Below are 20,417 nucleotides of genomic sequence, written 5' to 3' on the forward strand. Positions count from 1 at the left end.
AGATATCTTGCTTGGCTTTTATGGCATCTAGTTTTTCACTAATTAGCTATCCTCATAGCAAGCACTGGTGCCTGGTATCTATTTATTTATATTACATTTTTTATGGAAGAGGAGAGAAACAGAGGATAATACATACCCTGAACATTGTACAATTTTTTAAATCATTATTCATACATTTAATTGGTTTGGCAACTTCTTTTTTTTTTTCAATGTGGACCCCACCTCTTCTTGCACCTCCCCCCCCCACTTCTGCATGCATTACCTACTCCCTTGCAGAAACCCTCTGTTTTATAGCTGGAAGTGGAAGAATATCAAATTCAACCAAGAAAACAAAGCATTTATTAAGTAAACAATAAGGAGCGCTGAAGAGTGGGACCTGTGTATCTCAAAAGCCCTGACCCCTGATGGGCCGGTTACATTTTGATTTATGTCAGCCTGTAATTGCCCCTGTGTGACCCAAGAGAGGATCGTGTGGGAAGTTTGTGAGATAGAGCTGAGGCAGTGCTCTGCAGAGTGTCTGGAGCCTAAATGGATGCCGTGTCCCCTGCCTCTGATAAGCAGGGAGAGTGTCCACTCTGCTCGGCTGGGAAGTCAACGGAGTTGCTAAATCTATCTTCTCATTCTGTGAGGAAGAGGGCAGATCTTAGGAGCACCAGCCAATTGTGAGTATTTTGTTTTCTCTAAAATAAGACAAGTTTTTACTCTTCTGCCCGAATTAAATATGAATGTTAATGTTGTTGCCACTTTAAATGTTCACTAAACGTTACTATGTTAACAAAAAGGCATTTTTCAGATCCTTACCCTCTACCATCACAAGTTTCTTTCTTTGCAAAATTGAGGAAGCTGATTGTTATTATTAAAGTTAATCCCTAAAAATCACTTTGCTTAAAAATAACAATTTTGTGGATACGGTGGATTGCACAGTAACTCCGTTCTTGCCCGTACAAGCTCAATGCAGTTTTGGCCTACAGTTGCGCTTAGTTGCCATTTGATTTAAGACTCTGGGTGGTCCAGGAATGATGCTCACTGTTCCATTTACTAAGTGAAACCTGTTTTTAAGAACTTACTGATACTGTTTTTAGTCTTGAAAGGCTAGGTTGTAAGTAGATTCAAAACAACATGGAATATATTCTGTATACGATATCTCTGTTGAAATTGTTATAATAAGTACAAAGACTAGATTAGGGAAATAGACCCAAATTATGTTTCTATAGTTCTGAAATATAGAATGCGTTAATTTCATAGTTTCGCTAATTTTCTAAATATTAGCATGTTTCTCTTCTGCTATCATTATTACTCTATTAAATTATTTGAGGTAATATGAATTAATAATTATTTTTTAAAACTATATGCACTACTGTATGGCTCTTTTTGCGTGAAATATCTAGACTAAATGAATGTGATGGCAGGTGTTTGGGAAAGAGGGTGGGGGTGACTCATGTTGGATTTGAGGTCTGAGGAAGGTATTAAGGTGCTTTGGAGTTATGTGGTGATGACAGTTGCATAGGATATGAATATTCTGAATTCTATAGTTAAAGCTGAATTTTATGGGTTAATTATTTGTCAATAAATTACTATCAAAACTACAGGTTAACTATATACATCGGAAAGTGCCTTCTATATTGCCAAGTACAAACTCCCATAAAGGAATTAATAAACCTTTATTTCTGTTGTTGTTCAAAGACATTCTTCTCATTTTCTCTGATTAGGGTAAATTCTGACAGGAGAACCTTAGGGCAAAGATGCATGACCATGCAAAATTGTTTCTGATGATTTTGCATCAAAGAACAGCTCTGCCCTGTAAACCACTTTTACAAGTACTGTTAACAATGAAAACATTTTTCTTTTAAAGTAATCTCCTCGGCTAAATTAATTCATATCATTCATTTATTCACAATTCATGTAGTGACCCACACTACACGAGAAAAATCTAAAAAATCTGAAATTCTCACTATGGAATCTAGTTCTCAAGAATTGGTGTTTCTTTTTCCTGTTAAAACTTTAGATAGATGAAATTCTTTGAGACCAAGTTTTGATTAAGGAGGAGAAAATGCAAAAGAATTAAGCATCTTAAAAAATATACCAATCACAATTTGTGAAAAAGACCCTTTTTAGTAAGTTATATTTATAATATATAAGTTATATATTTATAATACATATTATATTAAGAAAAAACAGATTTTGTCCATGGTGAGTTGATTATCTTGCTAAAAGGTTCTCTTCTAGCTAAGCTATTTTGTTTTAAATAAATATTTACAAAAAAATATTTACTAGTAAAGATAACAAGACAGATCTATGGAGAACTTTCTCTCTAGCAGTACAGAAACTTTCTTACACATCTAGTTTATCAATAATCTGCTTGAGTCTTTTTAAATTATATCATGTTCTGTTTACTTATCTGTGTTGTTTGTGAGTGTGTGCACAAATGTACTATAGAGTGGGTGTGGAGAACGATGGCTGGGAGGGGGTTCTCTTTTTCCATCATGTGGTATCAAGCCATCATACTTTCCCTTTCCTCTCAGAGTCTTCAGAATTAAACTATCTGCAGCTGGCAAACACCACGCCCCTCTCCGAGCCCACCTGAGGCAATCAGATTTAATAGCTGCGGACGATCTAAAAGCAGCCTCATATTCCACACTTGGTATTAAAACAAACATGTACTTACATAACATAACTGAGTTTTCAAAGAAACCAAGACTTCCACTACATGGCTGAGGCTGGCCTAGGACTCACTGTGTAGCTGAGGCTGCCTGATCCTCCTGCCTCCACTTCCCAAGTGCTAAGGTTACGGGAAGATGCCACCACATTCAGCTCAGAATTGTTTTCATAGGGAGAGTCAGTTGAATTACAGAGGTAGAGGGACAACTGACTCATGGTAGTGGAGAAACAGGCGTGCATGGTGATGTTATTGGTGGTATTCTACTCAGGGGAAATTTCATATTGAAAGTTCACTTACCCAAAGGCATTGTTCCTGCTTCATTCAATACTGTCACTGTCCCATCTGCTCTTAAAGGGGGCTAGCTCCACTAGGCAGAATGGGACACAAATTCTTGCCTTCCTTCCTTCTCTTTTTTCCCTCCCTCCCTCCCTTCCTTCCTTCTTTCCTTCCTGCCATTCTTTCTTTTCAAGACAGAGTTTTTCTGTGACCTGGACTCACTCTGTAGACCAGGCTGGCCTCGAGCTCACAGAGATCTGCCTGCCTCTGCTTCCTGAGCGCCGGGATCAAAGGTGTGCATCACCACACCAGGCCCAGGACACAGCTTTCAGACATATCACTTTTGGAATAATCTTCATGCAGGGAGAAATGTTAGCTATGGGGCTCACATAAGTAACACACCAAAAATAATTTCAGATACTCAGGCGTGTCATCTATATGTTTTTTATTTTATTTTGTTTTTATTTTTTTTATTTATTTTTTTTTTTTTTTATTTTTTATTTTTTGCTGGGCATGGTGGCACGGAGATCAGTAGTCGAAGGCCAGCCTGGGCTACATGAAAGTCTATCTCAAAAAACAAACCAATGAAAACAACTTACTAAAACTCCCGTAAAACAACAAAAACCATCTTCTTTGCTGTTTCCTTTTGAGATGATGTTTTTCCTCCTTTTTGATTCTAGGTCTCTCTATGGTTCCAGGCGGCCTCAAACTCACACATCCTCTGCCTCAGCCTCCGGAGGAATGCCGGCTCTCTGCCAGCTCCTTATCTTGTCTTGGAGGGGATAAAGCTACAAGTATGACAGCCTCTATGGAGGTCTTCTCTCAGCTTCAGAACTGTGGTTTCCTGGATAGTGCTATTTAAAGACATTTCCTTTTTGGAGTTTCTTCCCAGGAAATAACAAAAACATACAAATTACCCATAAGGACTAGGCTTAGATTTTTGATAATGTTTTTCTTATAGCTTTTACCTTTTGTGTCTTCCCATTCGAAGTAAAACTGATGAACTGCTGTCATTGTTCAAGCAGTGCCAACATTAATCTTTCACTATTTATGGTATCAGAGTGCTGGAGAAAAAAATATTTTCAAAAGACTTGGATGGTTAGAAAATGCCAGGAAAGCTATTGTTTCCCACTCTTTAACTTCCTTTGTATTCATGAAAAAGCCTCGTTTTCTCTGTGTTTCACCTTAATTTAAAACATGGTGATTTGGAAACCATTAAAATAATTTAAAAATTCTATTTCTTTATTTTGAGACAAGGTCTCATTATGTAGCCCTGCCTGGCCTGGAACCCTTTACTAGACCACGTTGGCTTCAAATGTGGAGAGATCTATCTGCCCCTCGCCTCCTGAATGCTGGGTTTAAAAGCATGTGCCATTATGACTGTGTGAACTACAACAAAAAAAATCCCCCCTCTCTCTCCCTCTCTGTCTGTCTGTCTGTCTCTCTCTCTCTGTGTATTTGTGTGTGCGTGTGCGCACGTGTGCACCCGAGAGCACGTAGGTCAGAACAGGGTGTTGGATTGCCTGGGGCTGGTGTTGTTAGTCAGTCATGAGCCTGAAAGCAAACTTTGTCCTATGGAGAGCAGTGAGTGCTCTGGGCTGCTGAGCCACCGCTCCAGTCCTAGAGCAGCGGGGACTGTTGAGAGCTGTGCTGAGTTTCACAGACACCAACAGCTTTGCTAGGAGAGTGCTGGTGCTACAGCAGAGGGCTGAGGTTTCAGAGAAGTATAAAAAAGTCACCCACAAGTATGCGTGTGAGTTCTAACCTCAAATTTGGTGTGCTTCTAATGGTTATTGCTAAAGTAATTTAAAGACTAAGCAATAAGAAATTGGCAAAATTGAATAATTTGGTGTTTGAAAAAAAGAAAAATTTCTTGATTAAAGGGGAAGTATAAGTCTCCTACAAATTCTGTAAATTTTCACTGTTTTTTTTTCTAAGAAATTGTTATTGTGTGAGAGAGAGAGATGGTGGGCACACATGACAGATATGGGTGTGTGCATGTGCCATAGGACACAGGTGGGGGGCCGATGACACCCTTGAGGAGTTGGTTCTCTTCTCCCATCTTTGCCTGGGACTGAACTCAGGCTGCCAGGCTTCTGTTATAGGCTTCCTTACCCCTTGAGCCATCTAACCAGCTCAGACTTTGTATTAACAAAATAAGCCATTGTAACTTGTTGTTGTTTTCTTTGGGACAGAATCTTGCTTTGCAGCTTGGGTTGGTCTTGAACTTTACTACTGAGTCCTGGTTGTTTTACAGTGATGATCTTCCTGCCTCTGTCTCTAAAGTGCTGAGATTACAGGCATGTGCCACCATGCCTGGCTTTACACTCTACTGTGATGACGTTCTAAGTGGTCTGTTGCAATTTGCCCCCTCAGGTTTCATTCCCAAAGTGTCTAGCATCGCCCAAGCTGGACTAGAGAATGGCAAACACCTCTGTCGCTGCATCTGACGGCTACTGTTTTGCTGATCCCACCCAGTATTATGGTATGTAATAAAAAACTGCAGTACAACTGTTAATAGAATATTTTGTGTGTGTGTGTGGCTAGATGGCTCAGCAGTTAAGAGCATTGGCTGCTTTTCCAGAAGACCAGAGTTCGAGCCCCAGCACCCACATGATGGCTCACAACCTCTGTAATCCCAGCTTCAGAGAGTCGGATACCCTTCTGTGGCCTCCTTGGGCACCAGGCATGCAAGAAGTGCACAGGCATACAGTAATGTGAAATTCTCACCCACAAAGTAAACAAATCTAAAAAAAATTAAATTAAAAAAGAATTAACTTGTAAAAATTGAAGTTAATTTTAAGGGCAAATGGAGGCGAACTTCTGTGTTAAACTGTACGTGAACGGTACAGTGGTCGTGCTTGATGAGTTTTTATTTTTTTTAAAGATTTACTTGTATTGTTTTGTGTATCTGTGTGTGTGATTATTTGCAGTGCAGGTTCCCATGGAAGCCAGAGGCATTGGGTCTGCTTGGAACTGGAGTTACAGGCATTTGTGAGCTACCGTGCTGGGAACCGAACCCTGGTCCTCTGCAGGAGCAGAACTCATTTTTTTTTTCCCCTCTCACGTATTACATCCCAACCACAGTTTCCTCTCCCTCCCCTCCCCCAGTCTTTCCCACTACCTCCCTTCTCCCTCAGGTTCACCTCGCCTCTCCTCCCCTCAGAAAAAAGCAGGCCCCCCAGGGACATCAACCAAGCATGGCATAAGAAGCTACAGTAAGACTGGACACATCCCGTCACCCCAAGGCCGGACTAGGCAACCCCGTAGCAGGAAAAGGTCCCACAAGTGGCAAAAGGGTCAGAGACATGTCAACCCCACCCTAATCTCAGCCAATAAATTAAATGAGAAATTCAAACAAAAAAAAGGCTGTTTGCTGTTGTCTTGTTTTGTTTGAAATTCGTGTTTTGTTTTGTTTTTTTTCTTTTTTTCTTTTGGGGAGTTAATTCGTCAATTTATATTGTTTCTGGCCCGTTTGTACTGACAACAGTTGTAACTGTTAGGGTTAGAGACAGGTGTGGCTCTCGACAGGTACACGGTGCTGGATCGTTCTTCGGTTAAAAGGTTAACCAGAGCTGACCGGGGTCAGCAGACTTAAGGAGCACAAAGCACATTTTTAAATTTTATTTTATCTAATTAAAAATGTTGTTTGGAGACAAGGGTGTTCTTTTAAGGTCCCTAACTGGGAAATCTGGAGGGGGAGGTGTTGTGCCCCCAAGAAGTGGGTCCCAAATTGACATCACCAAATGAGGCCAAGAGGACTGTTGTGTGTGGCTTGGGCTGGGCAGGTGTTTGGAAAGTCCCAAGAACATTTTGGTTAAGGAGCCCACAGCAACGGGCCTCGTTAAAACAGGACTAGTGGGCTGAGGCTGTGCTCATCCTGCCTCTGGGCCTATGTGCAGGATGCTGAAAGTGGTCTCTGCTAATATTGTGACAATAACCACATGCATAACTTAGGGGGGAAAAAACTCAATTAAAAATCCGGGAAATAGTCACGTTTCCTCAAGGAGAGAAACTAGATTGGTGCCTGTAGCACTAGCAACCAATGCCCTTCCTGCTGGCTCCTGGTCCACCTCTGTCCACCTCTGGGGTGTGAGCATTAGGTCTGATAGTTCCATTTACCGTGTTCCCGTCATGCTAGGCCGCAAGCCCTGTGATGTCGTGGATGTGTTGAATGAACTTTCTGTTGAGCATAAGACATCATTTTGAAGTTTGAAAACAATTATGAACTTTTGACTTTTTATGTTTTATTCTTTTTTTTATGTTAATGAAACTAGATTTTCTGCCAGAACAAGTCCATTCTGAGCTGTGTGATTTCCAAGAAGCCCCCTGTTGCCAGTATTCTGGCCCTCAGTTCCCTCCGGCTTTACCGTCCCCGTCTTTGCAAAGCCATTTCAACACTCTCGGCTTGGATCCACAGTACAGCGGAGGCGGCTGGTGTGTACGCGACGCTCCTGAATCAAGTCAGTCTGCTTATGTTCGTGATGTTGAGGACGGATTCCCTGGGATGCCAAGGTCCAGATCAACCTTTTCTTTACGCTGGAAGGGACGAGATGAGCTCTGCACGGTCTGTGGTGATAAGGCGTCAGGGTATCACTACAATGCACTTACCTGTGAGGGCTGCAAAGGTAAGGGGTAAGCGCTGCACACATCTGGTGTACACACACACACACACACACACACACACAAATGCTTTATAAAACATGAGAAATAAAACTAGGGGGAAGCATGTTAAAAGGGCCAACCTGTGTGATTAAAGGCAGGCAAATAAAATACTAAGTTTAATGTTTGTTTCTTGTTTTCTCTTTCTTTTTTCTGTTTTTGAAATAGGGTCTCAGTATGTAGCCCTGGCTGGCCTAGAACTCACTATGGAGAGCAGGTTGGCTTTGAACTCACAGAGATATGCCTGCCTCTGTCTTCTAGGTGCTGGGATTAAAGGTGTGGGCCACTATGACTGTCCCTGGTCAATTTCTTTTCTTTTCTTTTTTTCCCTTTCCTCTCTTCTCCTTTTCCCTCTCTTCCTTTTCTTCTCCTCCTCCTTATCTTTTTTTTTTTTTTTTGAGAAAACATCTTTCTATGCAATACTGACTGTCCTGGAACTCACTGTAATAACCAGGCTGTTCTTGAACTCTCAGCAATCCACCTGCCTTTGTCTCCCAAGCATTGGTATTAAGGTTCACTATTGGGTCTGTCTTTTTTTTCGTTTTTGATGAAGACTTTTACATTTCAGTGCAACTCAATACATGCAAGCAAATGTTTCCCTAGTTCAAAAAGAATTGTGGTGCTGGAACAAAACATTACATTTTATAAGGATCCGAATGTTAAGCATGACATCTTTTTATGTGGTTGATACAATTTACACACTTGGAGAAAATTTGAAATAAATGACTTCTATGATTCTAAGTCAAAAGATTTTTTTAAGTGCTTGGTAAAGAAAGAGAACAAACTGAAAGTCTGGAAGTGAGGGCCAGTGTTTGCAAAGAGCAAACTGTTACAACTGATTCTAACAGTTCTGAAGCACTCCAGCACATCATTAATCAGAAAACGTAAGGATGAGGCACTTAGCACCTAGTTTTGGATTTGATCTTAGCACCCTCAGAAACAAAATAAAACAACCCAAAAAACAGAAAAACATGAATAAATGTGTTTGTTCAGGGTAAAAATTTACCCCTAAGTCTTATAACTCAACACTTGCAAAAAATAGCCAAATGATGACGACTACAGGAAAGATGACGGCTATAGGAAATCCTGAGCAGAGTAGCTGGGCAAGGATGGCCTGCTTTTGAAATCAGTACCTCACTGTTAAAGCTGAGCTGAAGAGCCTGGCAATTTTGAAAACCTGAGCTAAGCTTTTACTTCCTTTGTTGAACTGAAATGGCGAAATGCTCTTAAGTGTCTACCAGAAGAGATATAAGGCGGGGCAGGATTACTGTACTGAATAAGGCACAAAGGAGAGAAAGGGAAGAGAAAGGCTTTCCCAAAGGGGAAGCTAAATGGAGAGGGGTAGTCTGCACGGGCATTCCTGCCCCTGTGCCCAAAATCAAACTGTGAGGGCTTAGAAAAGATACGCTTTTCTGACATTTTTATTTTAGGTAACCATGTATTCTCTCCAAGGAACCTTGAGAGAGAATGCTTTGTGGGATCTTGAGATTCTGAAAAATAGTTTAAAAAATTCTTATAGGTAATCATTTTACCGTGATAAGGGTACTCAAGTTTAATCTCCGGACATTATCATGAAAGAGACAACATCAGGATGGAATGAGTATATCAACTGGAAAGAATCACATAACCTTCCACTTGATAATACACAATTTAATACACAATAAGTATATTACAAACTATTGAGAGGGAAACCCCTTCATTTTATGGAAATAATCTGGTTAACCTGATTCTACCTAATGTTAATAAAAATAAAAATGAGAAGTAACTAAAAATATCAATGCTAAACTTTGACGACTTTTGTTGTTAGGTTTCTTCCGACGTAGTATTACCAAAAACGCGGTGTACAGCTGCAAGAATGGCGGCCACTGTGAAATGGACACGTACATGCGTAGAAAATGCCAAGAGTGCAGACTGAAAAAGTGTAAGGCGGTGGGGATGCTGGCAGAATGTAAGTGCCGTTGTGCTTGTGGTTTTGGTTTCCGGAGGGGGATTTAATTTTTCGCAGCCTTACTTCCCTGGCAGGGACGACATCGCGGTAACGGTGGTGGTTCTCCCGGGGCCAGGCTCATCCATTGCACCGGGGATGTGCTGACCTGACCGCTCTAATTTCCACAAAGGTGGGAAACTTGGGTCGTAATCTGTGTTAGTGGGAGGCTGCGTGCTCCCCTAGCACAGTCAAATTTAAAAATAATAAAATAAAAAATTCCAGCCTTACGGAGAATGTAAAGCGTTCTTCAAGAGTTATTTTGAATATTGCCGTATTCACTTCTATAAGTCCACCACACACATATGTACAGCAGCTGCTCAAATGGATGGCCCGTTATCAACTTAAGTAGTGATTTCCACGATGTGGTGCTGTACTGTATTGCTCTAATTTTGGAACCAGTCATAATTTTGTCTTAATTAGAAGTTCTTTGGAGGCTGGAGAGTTAGCTCAACGGCTATGAGCACCTGCAGAGGCTCTGTGCCCAGTTCCCAGCGTCCACATGGCAGCTCTAACTCCAGTTCCAGAGGATCCCGTTCTTCTGGATCCTCTTCTGAGCTCTCCAAGTACCAGGCATGAATGTTGTGTGCACACATGCATGCAAGCAAAACACTTACACACGTAAAATAAAATAAATCCAGATAATAATTTTAAACAGATCTTGTATTTTTATGTTACTTAGCCTAAAATTATACACTGAACTGAAAAATTATATTCTGAATTTAAGTGCAAAATTTAAAGCTAGTAGCTCCCAAAAGCCTACCTGCTATCCAACTGCGGGTGTCAGGACCTGTGCCCCAGTACCATCACATCAGAGGTTAGCGCTTTAGCAGAGAGCTTTGGGAGACACAACTCAGTCCAAAGCAACACTTGAAAAAGTTGTCTTTTATTTTATTTATTAATTCAATTTATAGACAGGATTTTATTACGTAGCTGACCTGGATCTTGCTCTGTATGCCAGGCTGGCCTCAAACTCAGAGATTCCCCCTGCCTCTGCCCTCCAAATTTTGGAACTAAAAAATGTGTGCTACCACGCCTGGCCCAAAAGTTGTCTTTTCACCTGTATCAGGACATGTCTGTACAAGGGAACTCGGAGGGACTCTATAAATTAAGTAAATCATCCTTCACTTAGACTCAAAGGGATTATGGCCAGATGAAGCAAAAGAAAATGGATGAGTTCAATCATTGTGATTGGTGAGCATGGCCTCTTCACGTTATCCATGCATCCTTGTCTTGCCACCATTGCTGTAGATCTTCCTTTACCCTTCAACTGTTCTAGTACTGTCACGATGCTCAGGTTTCCCAAGTTAGACCATCTACCGCTTAGCTATACACACAGACTCTCTTTCCACTTAAAACAAGTGAAGACAGGGTCTGTCTGAGCTGCCAAGGCTCGTATTTGGCATGTGATCTTCTTGATACAGTCTCTTGAGCAGTTGGGGTTACAGGTGTGATACACCTGTGTTACAGGTGCATCAAATACATGCCCAATATTTGATATGTTTAAAATTGGCTTCATATTTTTTGTATTCCTTTTCTCTGACAATAAATAATAAAATAATAAAATGATAAATAATAAAATAATACAGAAGGGTTTTAAGGTTTTGGTTTAAGGTTAAGGTTTTGGTTCTATACTCCAGCTCCTCATTAATTTTTATTTTATTTTTCATTTTACTAGGGTATGCTTTAAATACTTATGAAAATGACAGATATATTAATACTTGCATAGTTTTTAGTATTGATTTATGGGAGCTGCTGCTGGTCCAGTAAAGCTACAACTTGAGGATTAAACACTCTATAAAAACAACCATCCCCAGGCTGGAGAAACAGCTCAGGGATTAAGAGCACACACTGCTCTTGCAGAAGACCTGACTCTGGGTCCTAGCACCCACTTTGGGTGGCTCACAACCAACTCTAATTCCAGCTCAAGGGGACATGCCCCTGTGGCATCCGTGGGCACCTGCCCTGCTCGTACATTCCTACACACGGGCTCACATAAATAATTAAAAGTAAATCCTTAAAAACAACAAACAACAACAATCCTCAAGTAAATGTTATTCACGTTTGAAAGAGTTAAATGCTTTTTCTGGTTTATAGGAAAAATTGGCTTAGTTTAATTTGAAAATCCCAAGATAGTCTTTCTTAACCTTCTTACATAAAACCAGTGATGATAGTTATAGATAAGGCAATTCTACTGTTCTATAAAATGACAATCTATCTCACTTCCAAGATGAAATTAATGTGTGAATTTATTATGTAAAAATCTACACATAATTTGGAAATGAAAAATTACGTTTTAATCTTTGTCTTCTATGACTTTCTATGACTATGATTTTCAAGCAGACAAGGTAGCTATGAAGGGAAAAAGGAACATTAGGAAATTTAGTTGATGCATACACGCATAAGAGACGCCTATGACCTTTTACTCATTTAAGACCATTTCCATCAAATCCTACAGTGTTATTTTCTGAGTGAAAACAACAACAACAACAACAAAAAACCAACAACTGTGTGTCAACTTTGTGCTGTCCCAGGTTTGCTCACGGAGATCCAGTGTAAATCGAAGAGACTTCGAAAGAAGGTCAAGAACAAGGCTGCCCTTTACTCTGACATCCGATGGGAAGATGAAGGAGCAGACAGCCGGCTTGTATCGTCCACCACTACACCTGGAAAAGGGGCAAGCAAGGCTTTCCTTCCACACGGCCTCTTGTTTCCTCATCAACAGCACGTGTAAGAGGCATGTATAACAGGCGCCCTCTGTTTCCTTACAGGTTCAGGGCAGCATGACACTAACCCAAGAGGAACGCCGTCTCATGAATACCATAGTGACTGCTCATCAAGAGTCCATGATTCCCTTATGGGAAATAAGTACACTTGTATGTATTCATTGCTGGCAAGACATAACTTGTAATTGGTGAATGTTATTGGGAAATGACAGTAAAAACGGTTGAAAATTTTCAGTAATTATCTGAAAGAAAATACTATTCATCATTTTTATTCCTCTCTGTGGACTAGGTGCAGGAGTGTTCCAACCCTGAGCTGAGCTTTTTGAGACTCACAGAGGCAGCAGTCCTGCACACACAGGGGCTGATGAATTTTACCAAGGGACTCCCAGGTTAAACTCTCATTATTTTTTTTTAAGATTTAATTATGCTTATGGTTATGTGTCATGCATGTTTTTGCCTGCAAGTACATATTGATACCACGTCCATACCATATCGTGGAGGCCATAAGAGAGTGTAGAAACTCCTGGAGCTGGGGTTACTGATGACCATGAGCCACCATGTGGCTGCTGGGGACTGAGCTCGAAATCTGTGCAAGAGCAACAGAAGCTCTTAACTGCTGTCTCTCCAGCCCCAAATTCTCTGTTTTTAAGGTAAAGGGCTATAGTATAGCAAACAAAAACTTCTAAATGTGGAACTGGGTATACAGCTCAGTGGCAGAGTGCCTGTCTAATGTGTGTGAGGCCCTGGTTTCAGCAATGTTACTTCTGACCAAAAAAAAAAAAAAAAAAAAAAAAATCTGAATATCTGCAAAAACTATTATAATGATGTAGTTTTTTTTTTTTTTAAAGATGAAACAGGGATCAAAGAAAGTTCCCTGTACAATACTAGAACAAACCACAGTTGGCCAAAACTTTGTTATATATAACCCAGCTTTACTATATATTTACAGATACAGAAACTCTTTGTAAAATTACATTCTTCTTCAAGGCTAAAGCAACTGTGTTAGATTTGTTCTTGCCATAAGCAAAGTGTCACCTAGTCCTGATAAGAGGGCCCTAAAATAAATATTACCATGTAGAAGCAGGAATTTTATTCAGATTTGAATGTATATACAGTGGTTATTCCCAAGAAGCACTTAGGGTTGATAAGTAAATAGATATTTTCAAGCATTTGGTTGTGAACATGATGCTTGGATAATCGGTGCTTTGTTTTAAGGGTTTGAAAATCTACCCAGCGAGGATCAGACCGTACTGCGGAAGGAGTCGGAAACAGAAGTGGTGTTCCTGCACGCAGCCCAGCTCTGCCGTGTGAAAGACTCACCCTCTGCAAGTAAGAAGGAGAAAAAGAGCTTTTTCTTTCCTTTTTTCTGCTTTTCAAGACAGGGTTTCTTTGTGTAGCTTTGGCTCTCCTGGACTTGCTTTGTAGACCAGGCTGGCCTTGAACTCACAGTGATCCTCTGCCTCCCAGAGTGGTGGGATTAACGGTGTGCACCGCCATATAACTTTATTTATTTATCTATTTACTTATTTATTTATTTTCATATTTTAAAGATTTATTTATTTATTTTATGTGCTTTATCTGCATATACACCTGCATGGCAGAAGAGGGCATCAGATCTCATTATAGATGGTTGTGAGCCACCATGTGGTTGCTGGGAATTGAACTCAGGACCTTTGGAAGATAGTGTTCTCATCTCCTGAGCCATCTCTCCAGCCCTGCTGCATAACTTTAAATAACACATACATGTTAAATTTAGCAACAAGTTATGCCACATTAAGCACACACACACACAGACACACACACACACTTTTTTTGGGAGGGGTTCTCTGTGTAGCCTTGGCTGTCCTGTAGACTGGTTTATTGGTTGTTCTTCCCTGCATGCACTAGACTCTGAGGTTGCTAAAGGGAGGCCCCTGATGACACTAGTCTCTGATTGCTTGAAAAGCGTTTACTTCGTAATTTCCACAGCCTCTGATGAACTGAGCGGCGCGTGGAGGGATATGTGTTTCAGAAAGTCATTCTCTATGGCTCATTTTGGAGGGCCTTCTATACAGTCTTTCTGTGAAATATAAACTATTATATGGTTTTATGTTACAGTAACAAAAATGTTGCAGATGTCATTTTAGGAGATTGTTTTTCACATAATAGTTATGCAGGATTCTGAAGCGATACCGAATTTGTTATCTATATAATGGTTAGGAAAAAATAGCAGACTTCGTATTTTTCTCTTTTGCTAGGTACTGTGAGACCACCAAAGCCCTCAGCTCATACACTGGAGGTGCATAATCGAAGGGGTGATGAAAATGTTCGTTCTTTGGAAAACTTTTTTCAGGAAGGCTCCCCTTCTGCCACTCTAACTGGTAACATTGTACAATATAACATATTTTGGGTGGGCATGCTTCCTTTTCTCCCTTCTTTTCCTCTTATTACAAAGAGAGCGCCATGGGCTTTTCTCCTGCTTCACAGCTTTCTCTGCTAAGGGTGTTTCGGTGATGGTGAAAGCATTTGCACAGTCTATGCCTTTGTTAACGTTAGGCAGGCCACCAGTGAGCATTCTATTTGTAACCATTTTCTTATTTTGGCTACAACATGGCAATTCTTTCCCTAGTTGGGTGGGAAGCTATTTGGGGACTCCGGCTCATTCTTTGGGGTGCTTTTCACAGTTTCCCAGGATGATGATGTTGTAATATATAGCAAACATCCCAGTATGGATAGACGGGAGAGCCTTACTGTGGAAAACACTGAAACACCCAGAGAGGGGCCTCTGCAGGCCGAAGGCTCTCAGTCCCACAGTCTCCTACTTGGTTTGCGTGGTGACACCCTGCATTGTTCTGGTCTTCCTTGGTAGCAAACCTAATGAGCCCCCTATTGAGGTTCCGGCATGGGCTTCAAGGACACAACAAAGGGAACTGCCCCTGCTGGGCACCACGCCAGCAAGCCATCTGAGAGGGAAAAAAGGATGATCACAGTGCGTTTGCTTCTGTGCTACAGTCTGATGAAAATTCACCTATATCAATCCTTTTAGGTATTACTAAAGAATTTATTGCCTCATTGTCTTACTTCTACAGAAGAATGAATGATCTTAATGTAACGGATACCGAATATGCTCTGCTTACGGCAACAACAGTGCTTTTTTCAGGTAAAAACCCTGAGCCCTACAGCCCTCGCTGACGTCTGGATGGGAAGCCACAAAGCTCTTGCTTATTGAGCTACTAACCGAGGTCAAATGTACTCATTTCATTCCTTCGCAGTTTGCTCTATGGCATTCCTTTAAGGTCACTACCGTGTTTTAGTTTCTTGCATCTTAAAAAAAAAAAAAAATGCTCTTTTGCCCTCACCTTGGATATACTCTCCCAAGTCCCTGGTAGAGAAAGTTTCTTTAGGGAGCTAGCTATATTCCAGTCTGTGCTTTGCTCCTCTTACCCATGATTCCTCCGCAGTCAGATTTCATACCGTCCTCTCCAATCCACCACAACCTGTCAGTAGCTTCAGGATCTTGGCATTGCTGATCCTGCAAATCAGTTCTTGGTCCTCATTTCGCTTGACCCGTCAGCTGTGTTTGGCAGAGATCGTAAGCACTTGGAAGAGACCGAGGGGGCAGCCTGCTTCCGGTGAGCCCTTGGGCGGAGTTTTGAAGCCATGGTGCCGATCTCCGGCACGTTAGGAGGGACGCCTCTTGCTTGACGCTTCTTGACATGCCTGTAACCTGCATTACACAGTGGCTCCAGGTGGAGGTGAGACAGTCGCTTAGCATGGGTAACTCACTGCTCAAGCCAAGGAAATCTTCCTAGTTCATGCAAAGAACTGCAAAAACATGGTAGTCTAAAAAAGTTTCTACTCCAAATTAAACCACTTACTCATACATGTAGGGTTTTTTTCTGTTAGACATTTGAGTTTTATTTATTTGTTTGTTTGTTGTGTGTATATACATGTCATGCATGTGGAGGTCAGAGGACAACCTATGGGAGCTGGTTCTGTCTTCCCACCACACGGGTCCTAGCGGTTGAACTCAGATAGTCAGGTTTGGTGACAGGGTCTTTTCTTGCTGAGCCATCCCACTGGCTTTCACAGCTTTATTATTTCACTGAATCTCTGGATCATCATCCTCTCTTGATTTTTCCCTGCTGGTTGGCTATTCTTTAGGAGTCTCCTTTATTCTGTCCTCTTCCTCTCTCACAATGGTAAACATTGAAGTTGTTCTGGGACAAAGCTTTCTTTTACATTATTTCAATATTTTATGTGTATGTTTTGTCTGCATCTATGCACCATGAGTGCCTCGTGCTGCTGAGTTCAGAAGAAAGTGTCTGATCCCTTGGAACTGGGGTTACAGGTAGTTGTGACAAGGCCCAGTTTTCTTTTGCACTTCCTTCCTTCATGGTCCTATCTTGTCTCTTAGCATTAAAGGCCTGTGTGTATTTGATACTTGCAAACTTATCCATGAACTTGGTGTGCTCCTTTAGAGTCCGTTAGACAAATAGCCTCCTCAAGATTTCCATGTGACTGCCAAATTTAACAGGCCCCAAACTGAGCTCCTGAGACCTTTCTGCGTCACCCTTTCATATTTCTCCTCCACCCTACCACGCTGTATCTCCATCTTCCAAATTGCACACACAAGTTTTTTTTTAACCCTTAGTTTCTTTTCTTTCTCCTATACTCATATCACACATCTGTTCACTCAACCCTCATATACACCCAGCACTTAACTGCTTCCTGCTGTCTCTGGCCCGAGCAGCATAACTGATGCACGTTTCTAACTGGCTTTTCCAATTCTTTCCTCTATAGACTCCCTCCCTCTATTAGTACCCAGAGGGATTCTCTGGAAATGTCAGACCCTGGCATTGCTCTCTTTGTATGTGTCAATGGCTTTCTGTTTTGCACAGATTAAACCCAAAGCTCCTTCTATTATTCTTTATTGCTGATTTTTCGTCCTCTACCCAACAGCTTTGCTTTTGACATAGAAGTCTCCTGAGTCCTGCAAGTTCTTGCTATAGGTTCTACTGCTGTTGATGCATCCTTTGCCCCTTTTGTTCACATGCCCACATGATGCCATCTTTCCCCATTTTGTCAAATAATTAAGAATTACTTTTTTCTCCTTCACCATTTTGGGTCTCTGTTAATGTTGTTATATCCCTGATTAGTCTCTGCAAAATAGCTATCATTCCCCAGCCCAGAGTCTTATCTATTTCCCTGTTTACTTTTCGTGATAGCACATCATTATTTTTGCTATTTTAAAAAAATATTTTTATTCATTTATTTTTATTGATGTGTATGCCTCCTTTGTCTGTAGGGGCACTCCATGTGTGCAGTGTCTGTGGGTCCAGAAGAAGGTGTCAGGTCCCCTGGAACTGGAGTTACAGATAGTTGTGAGCCACCATGTGGGCAGGTGAATTGGAATCCAGTGCTTGGGAAGATCAGCCAGGTCTCCTAAGTGCTGGACCAGCCCTCTATTTTTACTTTTTTTTTTTTTTTTTTTCCCAAAACAGGGTTTCTCTGTGTAGTTCTGGAACTTGCTTTGCAGACCAGGCTGGCCTTGAACTCACAGGGATCTGCTTGCCTCTGTCTCCCGAGTCCTAAGATTAAAGGCTTGCCCCCACCACTGCCTGGCTCCTTTTTTTTTTTTTTTTTTTTTAATACTTTTTAAGTTGTGAGTGCCAGCTGGTTGTGGTATTTCATGCCTGCAATCCCAGCCCTCAGGAAGAGAGAGGCAGGTGGATCTTTGTGATTTCAAGACCATCCTGGTCTACAAAGCCAGTCCAGGACAGCCAAGGCTACACAGAAAAACCTTGTCTCAAATAACAAAATAAAACAAAACAAAACAAAACAAACAAACACACAAAAAGATGTTTCTTTTTTCCCCATTCCTTTCCCTGAGTACAGTATTAAATCAACATTAAGAAAAAGTTTTTTTTTTTTTTTTCAGATCGTCCATGTTTTAAAAATAAGCAGCAGGTAGAAAACCTAAAGGAACCAATTCCACAACTTTTGTTTAAGTATTCAACATTTCACCTATGAGCTTCATTGCAGTATGGCTAGATGAAGGCTTTCTACACCTTCAGAAATTCTTGGTTAGCTTATATCTTACAGTAGGGACCCATGAAGTCTGCGCTTTATTTCCTGTTGGCTGTAGGAGGATCACTACTGTTTCCAAGTTTCAGGCAAGCCCATCATAGCTGTTCTATTCCCAACAGTACTCACTGATCCTTCCCATATGACTTTATGGAAATTACTTAACTCCCTCCATTTCAGGGAGCTAATCTGAAAAATGTGATAAAAATAGAATATAGCTCAATAGAACATCGTGAAGATTAAATAAAATAACGAACAATTTAATTGGCGAATCTAATGTGTATTAGGATTCTGTAAGTACTTTCAATTTGTATTATTTAATAACTGCATTATTTTAAGTGCATTCACTATTGCCACCACTTTAAATCAACGTTAAGATAAATATGTTTTTCAGATCGTCCATGCCTTAAAAATAAGCAGCACGTAGAGAGCCTACAGGAACCAGTTCTACAGCTTTTGTTTAAGTGTTCAAAAGCGTACCATCCAGAAGAGCCACAGCATTTTGCTCACCTTATAGGGAGGCTCACTGAGCTGAGAACTCTGAGTCACAGCCACTCGGAAAGCCTTCGGCGTGGAAAACAAAGGACCCCAGATTGGTTGTGTTCTCTGAGAAATGGAATTTGCACTCACTTTATTAAAAACTTACAGTATTGAGGCTTCTCTTAAAATTTCAAAACCAAAATTGGATGACTGATTTGAAAAATGTGAAAAAAAAATCACTGTGTCGTCATATAAACTGGAGATCTGAAGGGCTCATCAGATGTGTGAAATTCTGGACTCAGCAGATGAACACCCTAGGATTCTTTTCACGATTGGATGCAAAAGAAACAATGGAGCCACGAGGTGGCACGATCCCTGTACTTGGGAGATGGAGGCTAGAGGATCCCATGTTTAAGGCAATACAGGGCTGTGTAGAACTCATCTCAGAAGAAGAAGAAGAAGAAAAAGAAAAAAAAAAAAAGAGAACTGATGGTCATGGTCAATTAAATTTTTTTTTTTTTATTTAGCTGAAAATATATAGCCTATAAATGTGAACAAAGTTAGTTATAATTAGGTAAGGCAGTTTGGATGCCTCTCGGATTAAGGACACATTAACTTAATAAAAGCTAATGCTTAGCACCTCTTTTCGTCACAGCACTTCATGAATAATCAAAGAGGAAGAAAACCTTTTCAAATTGTTTATCTGCTTCATATTTTTAAATAAGTCTATGCTAGTGAGTTTCATCATGAAAATGTCATACATGTATATTAGATATTTCTTTCTATTTACCACTACCCCATACTACTGATGCCCTCCTTGCCCCCCCCCCCCAATAGTTTCCTTTTACTTCTGTGTCCTAAAACAATAGATTCATACATGCAAGAAAACATTTTATTCTAGTCTGAGTCTGGCTTATTTTCTTTAAAAACAAAGACCCCCCCATCTATTTTTCTGCAAATGACATAATTTCATTCCTCTTATGGACTGAACTGTGTGTGTATCTGCATATATTACATTTTACTTATCCGTCCATCTAGTGATGGCATGGAGTTGGATTTTGTATCTTGGCCACTGTTAATTGGGCTGTAATAAACACAACTGTGTGGGCTTTGTGATTTTATGTGGCCCTGGATTCCTTCAGGTGTATTCCCAGAAGCGGTATGGATTATATACATGGTAGGTCTGTTTTTAGGTTTGGAGGTAACTATATAGTGCTTTTCACAGAGACTGCCTTCTTTTCAACAGCATATAAAGATTTCTTTTCCTTCACAATTTTTGCCAACATTTGTTGTTTTTTTCTTTTGAATTAAAAAAGAAGTGTGTGTGTGTGTGTGTGTGTGTGTGTGTGTGCCAAAACACATGGACTCCAGGGGACAGTTCTGTGGAGTGTGTTCTCTCCTTCCACCTTTATGTGTTTCATGGATTGTCAGGCTTAAAAGACACAAGTGCCTTTATCTACTGCTGAACTACTTCCCCTACCTCTACCCTGCCATGCATAGCCTGTATGACTTGGTTCTGGAAGCCTCACTGGGGTGAGGCTCAATGAAAAATGATAGACACAGA

General features: G+C 40.7%; 1 protein-coding gene across 1 annotated transcript; it reads left to right on the top strand.

Moving 5' to 3' along the window:
- The first annotated feature begins 523 nt into the window (after positions 1-523).
- LOC110558454 (bile acid receptor-like) lies at positions 524-20,126 on the top strand. The gene is given in 12 exon segments (XM_021653354.2): positions 524-662; positions 5,312-5,420; positions 7,213-7,563; positions 9,405-9,545; positions 12,116-12,258; positions 12,353-12,457; positions 12,597-12,696; positions 13,523-13,636; positions 14,545-14,667; positions 15,333-15,446; positions 18,768-18,941; positions 18,944-20,126. Coding segments are annotated over 11 exon segments (1,497 nt in total). The 5' UTR covers positions 524-662; positions 5,312-5,356; the 3' UTR covers positions 19,012-20,126.
- Positions 20,127-20,417: the final 291 nt, after the last annotated feature.

This window comes from Meriones unguiculatus, chromosome 10 (genome assembly GCF_030254825.1).
Source record: "Meriones unguiculatus strain TT.TT164.6M chromosome 10, Bangor_MerUng_6.1, whole genome shotgun sequence".
In the NCBI taxonomy this organism is placed as follows: Eukaryota; Metazoa; Chordata; class Mammalia; order Rodentia; family Muridae; genus Meriones; species Meriones unguiculatus.